Source organism: Cydia amplana, chromosome 6 (genome assembly GCF_948474715.1).
Source record: "Cydia amplana chromosome 6, ilCydAmpl1.1, whole genome shotgun sequence".
Lineage (NCBI taxonomy): Eukaryota > Metazoa > Arthropoda > Insecta > Lepidoptera > Tortricidae > Cydia > Cydia amplana.
In genome coordinates, this window is record NC_086074.1 from 4,884,877 (window position 1) to 4,902,884 (window position 18,008).

At 36.8% G+C, this 18,008-nt stretch overlaps 1 protein-coding gene across 2 annotated transcripts in view; it reads left to right on the forward strand.

Moving 5' to 3' along the window:
- The window catches only part of LOC134648683 (mitogen-activated protein kinase ERK-A), a 182,272-nt gene that overhangs the window by 49,351 nt on the left and 114,913 nt on the right, over positions 1-18,008 (forward strand). For both annotated transcript variants that reach the window (XM_063503187.1, XM_063503186.1), the window contains exons 2-6: positions 4,313-4,439; positions 8,514-8,624; positions 8,980-9,114; positions 13,798-13,914; positions 16,924-17,091. In XM_063503187.1, coding sequence (XP_063359257.1) covers positions 4,313-4,439; positions 8,514-8,624; positions 8,980-9,114; positions 13,798-13,914; positions 16,924-17,091 — 658 coding nt within the window. The remainder of the gene's footprint in view (positions 1-4,312; positions 4,440-8,513; positions 8,625-8,979; positions 9,115-13,797; positions 13,915-16,923; positions 17,092-18,008) is intronic.

The following is an 18,008-nucleotide window of genomic DNA, read 5'->3' on the forward strand; positions in this document are numbered from 1 at the left end:
TCCATCTTTCTTATCAGCGCAGCCACACCTAATACAAACTATTGATTAATGATTATACGTTCTACTTTATAGAAAGTTTGTGATTGACTTTTATCATTAATTAGAATTGTAGACAGATAGACCTACTAATTAGTATTTTATAGATATTCGCCGCTTGTTCTAGTAAATGTATAATTCCTAATGAATGCTCAAGCTATAGACATAACTACTGCTTTCATTTTTTGTGTTTGCAATAATACATCCTTGTGGGGCCCCACTGTAATCAGTGGCCCAGTCCGCCCGACGATATCGGCCTATCAGTTGTTCGGAACTGTCACCTTTTGCGTTTAACTGACAGGCCGATATCGTCCGGCAGACTGCTAATCCTTTATGTCAAACGCAGTCTGAGAAAAAAAAATTGCAACACCGTGTGCATACTCCTTTATAACCGATGCAATTAATAGTTTCTAATGAATTAAATACAATCCTCTGCTGCGGGCTCAGCACGGTTCCATTTTTATCGACTATCAATATGCCCGTCACTTTCGCACTTACGTACTTGTTAGAACGTGACAGGCATGGTGATATACGATTAAAATGCGTCCGTGCTACTAGGGCTGGTCTTCCTTGTGGGAAACTGTTATATTAATATACGATGTATCCTAATTTGTTTATATAAATGTGATAACTTAACTGCCTTCTTATTTGTTTCCAGGTAAGTAAATCCCAGACAAGGAGACGACATGGTAATGGTAACGTAGCGACTGTCATTTAATTTATAGCAAACATTCCCTAACATTGTTTGAACACGAAATAATATGTGCAGATGTCTCTTTAATTAATTATGAATCTTGTACATTGTGAGATTGTTGGCGCAAGGGAATTTATTTACAATGTGATTCGGAGCCGTGTACCTAAAACAATCAGTAAGATACACAAGATGCGTAAGAGTATTGCAAAATTTGCAAAAGACGTTGGTGTTCGCTCGAGAGGCAAAGTCGACCTGTTTGAATGATGTTTTACCTCACCGTGGCAAGTTGATTTACCGTATTAGTACCTACCGTAGGAATTGGATGCAAGCGTGACACGACTCTCCGCGACGACTCACAATTCGAAAAGTTGCGTTTCGTTCATACACCACATAGAGAAACTTGTTATTTTTGGGATTATTTTCCAAACCGTTTTTCGTTTCACGGGTAATGATTCAGCTCTATATGTAGTAAAAATACGAGCTAGACAACTAGAAAGGCTAATCGAAATCACGTGCCATATTTATCTATACTAGCATCTATAAAGTACAGGATCGGGACCCCCTCCCCCCTTATCTTCGAAACTGCTGGGTCTACAATGGCGGATTACGACTCCAGGTCTACAGCTCACACAGACACTTCATTACAACATAGTAATATGTTAACATTGTAAGTAAGTAATCCAGCTAGGCAGACGTAAAACAATTTATGTTTAGGTTTTACCCGCAAGGCTTTTAAGCCCTTGTCCATAAATTTCGCTGCGGATTGCCTGTCACCAAGCGCTAGGGACTGAAGTTGGCGAAACTCGTACGTGGTTATTACACTGATGCGAATTCGCACGTCGCTCCGGTTTATAGCGCTATACGAGTATATATAGCAATGTAGGCATTCCATGTGAAGCATAGAGAAATATAGTAAGACAAGAGTGCTCACTCCATACATCAGTTCAAACTATTAATTTCAGTGTCTATATCTATCATCGAGTAGCGGAACTATCAGTACTGCTACTTGACAATAGATGTAGCAGCGGCCGGAAAGTCTTATGTTGTTGAGATAAGACTTTCCGGTCGGTGCTACACCTATTGTCAAGTAGCAGTACTGATAGTTCCGCTACTCGATGCTAGATGCTAATAGTCTTTTTGGTACTAAAACTGATGTATGGAGTGAGCACTCTATGTATTTTTTTCTCTATGATGTGAAGACCGCCATAAGGCATAAGGCATAAGGTTATAAAATCCAATCCGCATTGTTCCTACAGTAACAAATATCAAATTCATTAATAGTTATAAGTAATACTACATAGTATAAAACAAAGTCGCTTCCCGCTGTCTGTCTGTCCCTATGTATGCTTAGATCTTTAAAACTACACAACGGATTTTGATGCGGTTTTTTTTTTAATAGATAGATGATTCAAGAGGAAGGTTTATGTATAATTTGTGAATCCGTGTGAAGCCGGGGCGGGTCGCTAGTTATTTTATAAATGTGTGTGATTCTTTTAAGTTCTTTCGTTGAAGTACAGTACGTTGGATTATTTTGTTAATTTTAGCCGGCGAGGCTAAAATTAAAAAAATCCTGGGTGAGGGTTAGCGTATTTTTTAAAACCTTTGAATGCCGTTTTGTTTCTTTTCGAAAATAAAGTAATGTTTCTTTTAGGTGAAATTTGCTATCTCCATTATATAGAGTACTTTCCTTCCAGGTGGTATTAGAAAATTCCATCCTGTATCTACATGAGTTCAAATTATTAAAGCAAGACGTTATTCTAATAAATAATAATATAAATTCATTTATAATGTAATATATTAATAATAATGTAATGTATCTAATTTAATTGAATAACTGACATTGTCATTGTACCTATCCTGAAATCTTAATTAAGCTGATTATTTAATTCATTTGAGTATTATATAACAACGGCACCTAGTACCTAAATAAATTGACATGTAATATTTAAAATATTATAAATAAATGACTACGACTATGACTAATAGATTTTAGAGCAGGTCATACAGGGTGTAGGTACTTACACTTGTCTAAAAATTAATTGTTCTTAAATAAATATAATTATATTTTAGGAAGTAGGTACAAGTTAACGCTATTACGATCCAGCTGTTAGTTTCGATATTGCTTAGAATAACGGCATAACGGAATAATAATATAATAAGGTGTAATATTGTATTACACCTTATGTGTATAATTGCATGAATTCTATAGTAATTTAAATTGTATTTTTTTTACTTATTTTCTCGTAATGCATGTTAATTATAAGATGTAATTTTTTTTTGAAAAGATGTGTCCCGCTGAGTTTGTTGCCGGTCCCATATTGGGATACCCTCCTCCAAATCTTTTAATATGTTATAAAGTTCCCGCGTAACTGTTAAAGCTTCCTAATAAATATAAAGAAAATTCTATTTCATAAAATTATTTATACTTAAGTCTGCCAAATTGCCAGGCTTAAGTAAGCCGAAATACGTTTATTACGTTTATAAAAACAAGAAACAGGCTTTTGTTTCCAAAGTAACATGCGTAGTGTTTCTTAGAAAAAGAAAAAAAAGTAAATCAGTTACAATTTCCAAGTTATTTCAGCTGTTGATATGCCCGCCTCGCGTAGGGTAATGATCTAATAAAAAGAGGAAAGTATAGCCATAACCATAATAGCGGAATGTTTTGAATTATGTAATACTAGCGATCCGCCCCGGCTTCGCACGGGTTAACAAATTATACAAAAACCTTCCTCTTGAATCACTCTATCAATAAAAAAAAACCGCCTCAAAATCCGTTGCGTGGTTTTAAAGATCTAAGCATACATAGGGAGAGACAGACAGCGGGAAGCGACTTTATTTTATTCTATGTAGTGATTAAAACATGTTGACAAATCTGACCATTTTCTATGTCAATGCATGATTAAATATTTACTAAAGTTAGACTGCCGTATTCGAACTTCAAGATATTCACAAGAGACGACACGTACTAGATCCATTCTAGATACGTTATAGTTTAGATTTCAACTAGTTCTCTTTTACAGCGCAATTCGGGCAATCAATGTCACTTTTACGATAGATCGTGTTAGATATCTATTAGATGTGAATTAGATCTCCAAGTAATATCTTGTGGAAATCGTTCAAGAGTATCTCCAGAATCGCGGAAATGTCAAATTTGACAGGTTAGATCTTAAAAATATTGTTTATTACAAATTCCGAAACGGGCCCAGAAATTACTTACCCTTAGGTACCTACTTAATTAATATCTATAAAATCCAATGTATAAATAAATATGTACCTTAGCTAGCATATCGATTTCGATCAAAGACAGGCGTCGAAAAACTTTTTGCTGACGTGAAAAAGTTTTAATAAAGTGGATGGTAATAAATAAGCTAAGAAGCCACAAAACTATATGTTTAGGTCCTTTAGGCAAAAAGGTTCACACATATGACAGCTCACTATAACAAATATCTATCCGCCATTACCAATTTGCCGATACCGGCCTACTTTTGCCACTTAACTGCGGAATCTACGTGTTCATATGATAATACCTTTTTAGGGGCGGTGGGACCTTCATATTATGATGATTTATTGTTCTTGTTCCAGATCGGCCTTCGACAACGTAAAGAAAACGAAAGTCGCCATTAAGAAAATATCGCCCTTCGAGCATCAGACCTATTGTCAGAGAACCTTAAGAGAAATCAAAATCCTTACACGGTTTAAGCACGAAAACGTAAGTTAAAATTTTATCGATATTAAACTTTCTTGAGACATATTTTAAACTGTTTAGACGGCAACATGTCGCCAATAGCGACTAAAAATTCAAGTGAGTGAAGCCGTTGTCGTCGAAACAGTTTAAAATTTTATTTGTGACCATGAGGCCAATTTAAACTTACATTCAAGCGCGAGCGAGAAGCACGGGAGACTGAATCATTTTGATGTCACAATATTAGTTCGAATTGGCCTCTATATTTAAATCGATTGCTACACTCGCAGCGCTACGCCGTAGGTAGTAGTCTAGTTATTGTTACGAAAATACTTTGTAGGGGCTTGAAGACAATCCGCCATGTGACAGCGGTTTTTATTAGTACAATTTTAGTCCAATATGAAAGTACATATTATGGCTCCTCTACACGATGGCCCAGCGCCGGCCACTCCAAGGGACGCATTTATGCGTTAGAGGGAGCAAGTGATATTGCTATCTCATTCTACCGCATGGCTACGTCCCTTGGAGTGACCGGCGCTGGCCCATCGTGTAGAGGAGCCATTAGATTAGGTAAATGAGAGCTCACTGAGCTTTTTCTATCTAGGCTAATTAATTAAGTTCCTATGGAGCCCGATAGTATTGTATTAATTAATCTGTTTATTTATACATAAATTGTTTATAATCCGTAACAATCTTAATCACTAATTTAAAACCTTGTTGCAAGTTACATTTTGAATCGTTATTAGGAAATATCTTGAGGTAACATAAAACAAAATCAAATTGTTTGTTCTTTTAGTGAAATGAAGTGGACATTTCTAAGCCAAGCCATATTATAGGCTAATGTGGCTAGTTATTGAATGGTGGCCAGTTATTGAAACCTTATTATAGGTGAATAGAAATTATTTTTAGCATAAGGTGGCCAGTTATTAAACAGTGGCCAGTAATTGACGATTTACCCTATTTAACCTTACTGTGACCATTTGTAGTTTTAGTAGATTCTCGTAGTTTTAATTACAGATGTAATATTAGTTGTTATGAAAATATTTCTCTCGCGAGTATTTTTCTTTTGTTTATTTTCACTGATACGCTGAAAACCTGAGGCCTCGGTATGAAATTAAAGTCCGATTTATCATGTAACTTTTGTTTAATTAAAAGTTCTGGAACAATAATTATGTATCATGTCGGAGTTTTTGAATAAAATATTTCTACACAAATTTACTTAGTCTTAATTGCTTTTAAAGTTAATTATAATTATGGAAATATTAAATATATTATTTGGCATAATTAATTACATGTTTTTACGTAGGTATACGTAGTCATATGGATTTCAAATTGCACCTACATAGTAGGTATTATTTGCCATTAGTCGCACAAGTTTGGAACCCATTGCTGTGATTTAAACTCACCTTATGTGTACTGGATATCATCTTATTTAAGTTTGATTTGGGAAATTAAACTTATATTAAAAGTTCAAGTTTGACCGTCTAATTATAATGTTTTGAATTTCCCTGATATTTCCGAAGCTGCAGTCTGACTGTCTGAGTTTCATCGTGGCCATACTATATATGGATATGGATAGCTTTCTTTAGTGCATGCATGTACACTCAGTTGCGGTAGCTGCACAGTACAGGCAAGGTTTAAAATATCAACACGGACAAAACACCTAAAATATGTGTACACGACATGATTCCTAGCCATTCATATTGTGTGTAGGTAGATATTTTTGTCTCTTTATCCGTATTGATATTTTATACCTAGTGTAGGTTACAAAAAGAACTATAGATTGTTTTATGTATCAATTGTGGCATTAAACTCGCTTTAATCCTTATTTACGGCTGCACAACGCTACTCGCTAGTTTTATAAATACGTCCAATAGCGCTTAATGCGATTTATACCGCCGAGGGACGCAATATAGCTGTAAAAGCTCCCACGTGCAGTTCAAACAACGCTCAAAGGATACAGGTGGTTTCATCGTTCAGTCCGATTTACCGCGATCGCGCGAGACTATATTGCTATTTGTAACACAAGAATATTTTTTAGGGTTCCGTACCCAAAGGGTAAAAACGGGACCCTATTACTAAGACTCCGCTGTCCGTCCGTCCGTCCGTCCGTCCGTCCGTCCGTTCGTCCGTCCGTCCATCCGTCCGTCTGTCACCAGGCTGTATCTCACGAACCGTGATAGCTAGACAGTTGAAATTTTCACAGATGATGTATTTCTGTTGCCGCTATAACAACAAATACTAAAAACAGAATAAAATAAAGATTTAAGTGTGGCTCCCATACAACAAACGTGATTTTTGACCGAAGTTAAGCAACGTCGGTCGGGGTCAGTACTTGGATGGGTGACCGTTTTTTTGCTTGTTTTGCTCTATTTTTTGTTGATGGTGCGGAACCCTCCGTGCGCGAGTCCGACTCGCACTTGGCCGGTTTTTTAAAGAAACACATGTCAGAAGCTTTAGATGAATACCTACTTAACGTTTTCTTTGATGTGCTAAAGTGTACAAACGTTGTTATAATGCTTTTTGAGTAGGTAAGCAATCTCCACGAAGGTATCGTTCGTGTAAACAGGTTGGACGAACTTTACAAAAAAGTTGAACTTTAAATGTACATTCTCATAAAGTCATAAGTAACGAATTAGACGTCAAAAGTATCTCCCATTCTCTAATACATTAACAAAAAGAGATTTATTTCTGTATGTAGAACAATTAGATTGCGACAGATATACTTTTGAGCGCGAACTATTTATATCTCTATTTAGAAAAGTATTCCAGGTTGGTAGATACTTTTGGGGCATTGTTCCGATCCGATCCGATCTTATTAATACTGACTGTAGAAGCTAATTTAATTTAAAGGAACGTGTTTGTTCAAGTCGATTGATCGTACTTCAACTAGCGACAAAAAATGGTATTATACATTGTTGCACACACTGAGAAAAAAAATCGTTTAAATTAAACCATTGAAATTGCATTAACGTTTGATGCTTTAAACAGTTCCATATGAGCCTATCGAACCAAGCAATAAAGTTTACTGTTTGTACGTTACGTACCTACGTACATTTGTTGATATCATTTTAATGTGTGCTCGATAGATCATATTTTTTTCAATGCAAAATTCGCTTGACAGAATTTGGTCCCAAGACACCATCAATCGACTTTATCATACCTCGCCTTTATACTCTTTTTGCGACCATAACAAACCTCTCACTCCGCGCATAAATTGTATTGTGCATAAATTTAATAAAAATATACAATAACCGACGCTATTATGTACTATATGACGCTATTACCAACAGAGTACAATGTCGTTGTACCTAGAACTGCCACACGTGCCTTTAAAAATATGCAGTTTCATCTTTCTGCTGCTGAGCAAACACAAACTGGTATTAAAATGATAGAACACGATACCTTTCACGTCTGCATTTCAATGGATAACATTTCCCTTGATGTATCGTATATATTAATCCGCTTTGTTTCTAAAGCTCACGCTCTCTTCAAAAGGAAACTAGTTACATTTCGCAAGTAGATTGCATGAATTTTAAGACGAAATCTTATGTTCGAGGTTGAAGTTTGTTTACCCTTTACGTGCACGTGGCACGAGATCGTGGGCAAATCGCTTTGACGAATTTTCACGAGGTTACCTGACTGTTTATTCAAGAATGTGTCGTTTATTCGTGAGCGTTATTCACGATGAGTACACGTATGTGTAAATCCCTATATGTACGAATACATGTGTGACAGACATTTCTTGTTTTATGGCCATCCTGAATAGTGACGTGTTTCTGAACCAAATGAATTATGACTAACGAAAATGCGGGCAAACACTACATTATGACTTAAAACATTTTGGGAAACGATAGAGACCCGTGTAACGACATCTAGAAGCCTATTTGAGCATTAAAAATATTTTATTACTCGCATCGATCCATTTACAAGCTTCATGCACGCGCTAAAGATGTAAAAAATAATCAAATTAATATCTATCTGTGTGTTCGAATAGGACTCCTTGCCTAACGAGCTACGCTCTACGGCGTAGCGCTACGAGTATTTAGTGATACATTGGTATAAAATTTGCAATATGTTATCATTTGTATTTCTTTACAGATAATCGACATCCGGGATATTTTAAGGGCGGATTCTATTGATCAAATGAAGGATGTCTACATCGTGCAGTGCTTAATGGAAACAGACTTATACAAATTGTTAAAGACACAGGTAAATATTGTACATTATCTTCATTTTAACCTAGATACAATGACATATGCGAGTATACGATGTATTCGGGCTTCTGATACAACGTAACATTCCATCTATTTATCTTCACCCATAGACGAACATGTCCTTTTGCTATTTTCATTATCCATTTTCTCTCAATAGTTTTTTTTTTAATTAAAGTTCATTTATTTCAAGCTATTTGGCTCATATTTTTACATTATTGTTTTTATATTTCTAAAGGTATATAAGGTGCACAGGCAGGCTATTTCTATTTTCAAGCTTCATCTTATAAAGCTCAGAACTTGATGCTAATTGTATAAATGTATCTCTATTTAACAGATATGTATTGTTGCAGAAATTAAGTAACGACCACATCTGTTATTTCCTATACCAAATCCTACGAGGGCTGAAGTACATTCACTCGGCGAACGTCCTACACAGGGATCTCAAGCCCTCCAACCTGCTACTTAACACCACCTGCGATCTGAAGGTAACTTGATCACCAGAAATTACAGTCACATATACCCATAGACTAGGGTCTGCTAGGCTTCCTGGTAGAGCTGGGTTGGCAGGAATAGGCCGCCAACCCATCACGCAAAATAGGCGCAATAATATGACGTCGAGTTGCGGAAACCAAGCCCGCGAATACCTATAACCTATAACCCATAGACTAGGAATCCTCTAGACGGAGTTTAGTGCAATTATTTTATGAAACCGATGCTGCCAAAAATACGGGGCTGCGGGGGGACGAGGTGAGCGAATCCCATGCCGTGATTGGTCCGTTCAAAGACACGCACCAATCACGGCACGGGATTCTGACACTTTGACTCGAAGATGGAGTAAAACTACCGTATATAGTGGAAGAGGGGGTAGCGTTACTATGCTCAGTCTAGAGGATGTCTTGTCTGTGCATATACCTAACGATCAGCTGGCTGGCCACAAGCGGACTGATCAACAGCAGTGAACGGAACTTTCCTTGCAATAAAATTGAGCGAAGGCTTTAACGGCGGTTGAAGGTTTCATGCAACCGACATTAATACTAACGGGAAGATACCTTCCCGTGTTTTATACTAGTGTATTTTAAAATTAATTCACAATAAGTGTTTTCCCTAGGCTGCGAGTGTAGGTACCTACAGTAGAATCCCCTTATAATGACATCGAAGGGAACTGACAAACACGTCATACTAAGCGGATGTCATATAAAGCATAGTTGTACAACTTCTTATTTTTGTTAAGTTTTCCAAATTAATCTCAAATTCTTTTGTGAGAGATGAGTTTTATTAAACTTTTAACAAATGGTATTTTAGTTTTGATTCTCAGTGACAATTAACTTGTCACTGAGAACCAAAACTAAAATACCTTACACGCCACGAACGCACCGAACGTCCTCGCAGGGAAAGACGTGGTGACGGTCACGAAAACCAGCGAATGTGTCAGCATAACCGGACATAATTTCATGGAAATAGGATTTTTAGGTCATAGTAAGCGGTTTGTCACTATAAGCGAAGTCAATCAATCAATCAATTTTTGTGTATTATGGCTCCATCAGGGCTTGATGATTCCGCCAGTGTCGAGGTTGGATAACACACGGCCAGTATGATAAAGATCGTCGGTGATGTATAGACGGTGTTCGGTAAGTCATCTTATCCGAATTTGTCACAAAGAGTTTTATATGAAGTTCGCACAGTAATTACGTCATAGTAAGCGGTTGGTCAATATAAGCGGAATCATAATAAACGGATTCTACTGTACTATGAACGCGGTCATTGACGAGCTTTTGACATAAATGTTTGTCATATTTTGATGGCGCTCGATAAAAAGGGACATAAGGTATACATACTGGTGCTTGACGCAGTCCCAGTACATGTCATCTTGAAACTTAAGTTATTGTCAATAGAGGTGACAGCAGGGTGTCATCTATTGGGCACTAGCATGTCGAGCACTCGTACGTTTACCTTACCTATACCTGTCAGAATTACGTCGAGCGAACCACGATCTGTTTAAGTATACTCTTCAGCCCAATTGCTCTTATGCGGTCAGTTTAAAAGTAGATTTTCGAAAATAACTGTCGTTTTGAGTTATCCCAAGAAACTTAACCAACTAGGATATCCTACAATTAAGATTAAAAAAACGGATCACTTAGTTTAAAATTATATACTTGAAATATAATAATATATTTCAAGTATTTATACTTAAAGACGTGGAAAAACTAACGGAAGTATGAACTGAATAAGAAAAAATTATCTCTAAGTAACAGAAGCCAAGACATTTCGACATTAACTTAAGCTTGCCTCTTATTAACTAAGTCCTGTTGGTTACTATAATAGCTATTCTAATCTAGACTCCATCTGAAATGGAATGAGCAAAGCTGAACTTTGAAACTTATTACGAGATCAAACTGACTAACTCCTCGACTTGATTCGAACTTTAAGATACGTCAATTAATAGATCTAGAAACAATATGGATTAATTGTGTCAGTGACAAAAGTGACGTTTTTATTTGAAGAAACGTCACATTTGACACTGGCACATCTAATCCATATCGTTTCTAGATCTATTAATTTTTTTTTTTAATCTGTTTATTTCAAATAATAATAGAATTACAATTTCTTAAACATAGTTACAATCTTTAATATTTAAGATTTTATTAACTAGGTAGAGCGGGGACTTATTCCCTAGTCTTAAGTTCTAATAATATTTATTATAATTATGTATTTATATATATATGTTTATGTGTAGGTATATGTATTATATCTATGTGCTTACTTATTTATTAATTATTCTTGTACTATGGAATTCAGTTCTTTTTTTATTTTTATTATATATTTATTGACGTATCTTAAAGTTTAAATCGGGTCGTAGGATTCCTGCTCCTACCAGGGCTCGTACAAGGGTTGTAATTATAAGGGTGCAACTAAGACTACAACTAAGAAGTTATGTATGTTCTGTAGTTATGTGCCACTCTCGGAAATGTTAGTACGACTGAATGGAATTTAGAATATCCTCGTTTTAATGGGTTTACCCAAAAACCAGAACGTGTTTGTGCATTTTTATCATAACACTATTTAATTTCATGACTACTATATAAGAGCAAGCCAGAACGTTTGTACTCGCATTCATGATGAAAAACACGGGTATTATAATAATAAATAATAATCAATCCGTTTATTTAAGACAACATAGGTCCAACACAATCACATTACAATTTACAATTTACACAGGATTAACAATAAAATAATGAACAAAATTTTAGTCACTAACGCAACCCGTCTTCCAATCCGTGTTTCTACTTGACTCATGAAAGTCATGAACTATCTTGCTTTTATCGTCCTGAATGGACCACAATTTATTAATATTTCATTGTTTAGGGAATCTTATCGAGTACAAGATACAAGTTTATAACGCTCACACGGAATGGCAATATCACACAAGTGAGGGCAACAAAGTTTACTAATATTAAAAGCTTCTTACTAGAAAAGGTGAGCGCCCTCCAAGTTAGCTGAAGATGTCACATAATAAAATGAAATGCTTTGTCAAACAGCGTCTAATTTCAGAGACTAAATTGGGATTTGTGAGCTTCTTTCAACTTAACGCGATTATTTCGTACTGTCGTTTTGCAAGTCTTTAAATCTTCAAGTATAACCACTTTTATTACACAACAATACCTACACATATTCAAAGAAAGCTTTTGATCGTATAGTAGTATCTCGATTCAAACACTTTTACTTTAATATTGTTTTCGGTTACCGCTAGGGATTGCAGAACCGGTACTGTTTAAAAGAACCGGGATTTTCGGTACCGGGCAAAAATGGAACCGGAATTTCCCGGTATTTTCGGTACTTTCGGGACTGCCTTCAAAAATCAGTTTTCACGTCAATTTTCAGTAAAAAAAAAGCGTAAAACGACCACGAATCTTTCTTAAAACAATAAAAAAGTAGCACAGTGAAGGTTCACACTTCTTTTGTCTCTTTTAGTCACACAATCATTAATATAATTTGTTTTTTTTCCTAAACTACATGATATTTTTACTATCTTCGTTAATTGGCAAAAACTGAATTGTGGCTCAGTAAAATCATCATTTTTTTAAAATATGTAAGACGTTTTGTGAAAAAGGATAAAAAAATTGATAATTTTCGCATGCGTTCAAAATGGGCTATGGACCATCGAACATATAATAACAGAACTACCAATACGACAAATCAAGAAATTATTCAGCCAGAATTATTAATTCATTTAAAGTATCATTATCATATGTGAGTTTCTTATACCGTGTTTGAATTTGAATTAAAAGTAGTATTTTATTAATTACAAAATTGTCTCTATTTTTGCTTCTAGTTAGTATATAAATATGAAATAACTAATTGTTCGTATAAAATTATTTATCGTACAAACATTTATGCCCTTAACTTAAAGTATCAAATTACGCAATTTTATATTGTCGGCATTGTCAAACCCATTGACTTTTTTTTTAATTTATTTTAATGTAGTGGTTAGCCGTAAAAGTATTACCATCAGCCTTAAATTGGTAAAATATATTTATTTTCTTTATAAAACATGATATTTCATGCTAAGTAACAGAAAGCAGTCAAATATTGCACCGGAAATTTTAGTCTCGAAAATCCCGGGAGTACCGGGATTTTAATTTTGAAATCCCGGTTCTTTGCTTAGCTCTAAATCCCGGGAATTCCCGGTACTTTCGGTACCGGTATTTCCCGGGAGCAAACCCTAGTTACCGCGATAGTTACTCATGAAATAAAACTATTATAAAACGGATTATATCGCGTATATTGAATTTATACTACATCCCGGCGTTTCGAACCCTTTACAGCGTTCGTGGTCAACGGGTGACTGAGGAATAACTACACTGTGCAAAACAGCAAACAACATTCAATATACGCGATATAAGCCGTTTTAATAGTTTTATTTCAGTTTAACTTTAACTTATGAAAAATCAGCCGTCGTTATAATAAGGAGAATCACGAATCACTCCCGCATAAGAGCTGATTTAGACGGCGCGCGAACTCGCATGCGATTTTAGTTACATTACGGACTGTTGGTTACCTCCAATTTATCCGACCGATCAAAACCCGCAATGTAATGAAACTCGCATACGAGTTCTCGCATCGTCGCCGTCTAAATGAGCCCTAACTATTGCGATTGTTGCCTTGTACAGATATGCGACTTCGGGCTGGCGCGGGTGGCAGACCCCGACCACGACCACACCGGCTTCCTCACGGAGTACGTCGCCACGCGCTGGTATCGCGCCCCGGAGATCATGCTCAACTCCAAGGTAAGTTTATTTTTTTTCAATATTTTACCTTTCGGTAACTTTATTCGGTTGTTCTCGGAATACAAAGTTAAAACTAGTTCCTTAGTGTAAGGCCTGAGTGGACGCTCGAGTTGGGCGTGCAGCGGGGCGGGGCGTGCGGCGTGCATGTTAAACAAATGCAAACGTATAGGAGCGGCCTTAGTGCACGCTGCTCAAATCACTTGTGAGCCCGACGCCACGCTGCACGCCCCGCCGAGCGCTCCGCTTCGAGCGTCCACTCAGGCCTTACACTTATAGTTTGAACTTTGAATTTGGAGAAATGTGTTATGTAAGTTTTCATTGAATCACAGCGGTTCACAGCCCATACGTGTAATACAGTACGTGACGGTTCCTTTGTAGGCACTCGTACTAGTATCCCGTAGTAAATTGTAGAGACTATACGAAATGTGGTCCACATAACCCCAAATAGCGTCGTTGAGAATGCCAAATCCGTTATGTGCCCGATTTTTGATTGACAAATAGTTACCTAGCAACAAATTAATAAGGTATTAATTACTTTGATTAAAATCACGCACATACCGGATTTGGCATTCTCAACGACGATAGTCGATTTAATTACACGTTTTTTGCATGTAGTACCTATTCCCAAAGCCAGGCTTAAATTCAATTCACCCGCCCATTGAAATTATAAGGCATAAAAAAAAAGTGAGCCCGCAAAGACAAGAAGTGGTTGGATAAATTCCGAGGTCGACGTTATTCAAACGTCTGGTTAGAAAGGGTGTTTTTTACGGCCCTTAAAGAACCCTTATTGGACGAGGCGAGGCCAGGCGTTCCACGTTTTAATTAAATTAGGATTTATAAATATCTTCATCAAATTTCGCTCCCATATTTAGCCCTATTTGGTTTAAGTCTAATCTCAAAAGACAGTCTAGACATTAAATGAATTACTAGCTATTATTAGCTATTCGACAAGCTAAGAAAAGACGTTCTAAGATTATTTTATAAGTAACTACAATATCGCTTAGATGTAAATTAGTATTCAGTCATGGTTAAATCTGGAGTTAGTGTCGACTTTACCTAAGTCCTATAATATGTTTGACACTGGATACATTAGATATTAGTTTCCAACTATGCTTCTAGCTAGTCTATAATTAATATTTCAATGAATGACAAATTGTGTTAGCTAAGTCGCCTGACTAATGATATCTCTAGAAACTCGTGCCGTTTGTGTGTGGCTTTAGCGCTCGAGATTGAGACACGTAGAAACACTTCTGCATGAATATTACTTCATTCCAAGATTTACATTTCCAGTCGACATTACACACAGTTCATTGACAAATAGAAAATAATAATGCAAATAATATCACACATGGTTAGTTATGAGTTTGTTAGTATAATGATGTTAAATTTTTTATATAGATTTGAAAGAATGCATCAAAGTCGATACTTTGTGTAAACCTAACACGCTTGTCATTGTACTAAATTGGAACTAAGTCGAATACCTCGTACACTTAGTGCCAGTTGCACCATCCGCACTTGACAGACTGATCAACGTCACCCGGCGCGCCGCGGCGGTTTACTATGAAACCTTCGATACAATACAATTTAGCGAACTCTTTAACGAAGACAAACAGTTTGGTGCGACGACCCTTAGTATTTTGCGACATGTAACATATACAAGAACCACACACAATTAGTGTTATTACTGTACTAAACCGTCCAGCTACGGATTTGGGCCGTACGTTTCCGGAGAAACTCACCCGGGCCGGAGATATCCGGTGGGACTTTATCCCGTCAACACATACAAAAGATATTACACATTCTCTTTACACAATAATTCCGTCCCTGATGGGGAGTAACGACAAACATTGAGACCATGTTATTTATGTTTTCTTCTAGGTGTTTATCTCGATCTTTTAATGGATATCGATGTTGTTGTTTCTATGGTACCAGAGAGGTATAGAGGACCTTCATGAGCTCACACTACATCTCACGATACCCAGCAGTATTCTTAATGTCATTCCAGTGGGTACCGCGGGATGACATTAAGGGTACTGCTGTAGATGTAGGTACATCTGAACGGATTCTGCTGAAAATTCAGTCAGAGATAAAATCTTGTATCGTATGTGTCGTTGCAGATGTTCGTTTTAGATGAAATTCTTCTAAAATGCCGTTTTTTACGCGATCAAGACGATTCCGTTAGGTGAGATGCGTGGCATCTCCCCTCGACTATCTCGTGAAATTGAATTCCACCAACGACACTTATAGCCGTCTGATGTGGCATTGATTTGATCACGCCGATTTGTCAGTGCGTACGTCACCGCTACCTACGCTATTCCAAGCAAGATTTACCCCGCCAGAAATATACATGTGAAAATTGGAAAAGTCCTTATGCGCCACATAAAGTCTGGCTACTCAAAAGACTTTTGATACTTACTGACTTTAAAAGATTTAGCTCGTCTGGGAATATCTTTCAGATCTTTATGAGAGTTTTAGAGAACTAGCATATATTATTAACCTAGAACCTAATGGCTTCTAAGAAATAGAATAGAAAATAATAATGGCCCTTAAGTTTAAAATAGAATAATGCTCCATAAATAAAGCTGCTAGGAAAACAGTTTTTCGACGGAAAATAGGACATGAATTTGTTCATGTAAATATATGGTACTGCAGTGCCTCCCGGACTTTTTTTATCGCTGGCGCTGCAGTTTGGCTCGTTTGTTTATTCTAATTGGGCTGAACATTCTGCGTATATCTAACCCGAATGCATATTTGTATAAAGTCTATTTTTTTATTCCGTAGACTGAAATGACAGTTAATTGTATGAACATGAAATGTCATTTCATACTATTAACTGTCATTTCAGTCTACCGAATAAAAAAATAGACTTTAGCGATCGACGCTGCGGGCGTCAACATCGACCGAATTCTCTGTGAGCATTTTCCATAGCCGAAGCAGAAATCAATCCCCTTTTATACCGAACACTTATGACGGGCGTTCAAAACGCTAAAACATTTTTCTTTCCCGCAGGGCTACACCAAGTCTATAGACATCTGGTCGGTGGGCTGCATTCTGGCGGAGATGCTGTCCAACCGGCCCATCTTCCCGGGCAAGCACTACCTCGACCAGCTGAACCACATCCTGGGCGTGCTGGGCTCCCCCAGCCAGGAGGATCTCGACTGCATCATCAACGAGAAGGTGAGTAGAACCGAAGTCTATGTACACAGGGTTACTTGGTGTTGTTCATAGACTTGGGTATATATCGGGCCACCGGGTGGCGTTCTGGCCCATCTTCCCGGGCACTACCTTGACCAGCGACATAATTATCAAGAGAAGATGAGAGGAATCGGTATCTATTTACACAGGATCACACCAAGTCCATAGACATCTGGCCAGTCGCCTGCATCCTGGCCGTAATAAAAAACAATGGGAGACGAACATTTATCACAGATTACAGACTTACAGGAACCATTATAATCTGTAGTTTTTATTTTGAACCGCATTCACAAAAGACTGATGAGCTTTACAGTTGTTAAGAAGATTGCGTTAGAGTTTATGTTTAAATTTTTACATTATATTTTAAGAATAATAAGGGCTCATTTAGACGGTGTGTGAGAATTCGCATGCGAGTTTCATTACATTGCGTCATTTGATCGGTCGGATGAATTGATGTAACCTCAATGGTCCGCAATGTAACTAAAATCGTATACGAGTTCGCGCGCCGTTTAAATGAGCCCTAAGTAGCAAAAGTTTAAGTCACGAGAGGCAATTAAGTATCTACTAAGTTCTTGTACAGAACTTATTACCAACAACTTTCACGTCAGAGAAAGCAAAAAATACAAAGCACCCGTAAGTATAATTTAAATAGGAATAAGTTTTCGAGTAGCTCTCTGTATCTAATTATATTCCGTTTTGAGTTCGGGAAATTGCGAATAAGTGGCTTCTTGTAGCTGAACTAAACCACTACGGAATTCAAAGTGAAAGTTTCAAGTAGAAATTATGATTGCATAATGCATTAACAACGAACAACGAATATATGTTTATTATACTGTTTAACAACGAACATTTAATTACGAAAATATTACAATAAAAATTAGTAAAAAATGGGAAACGAG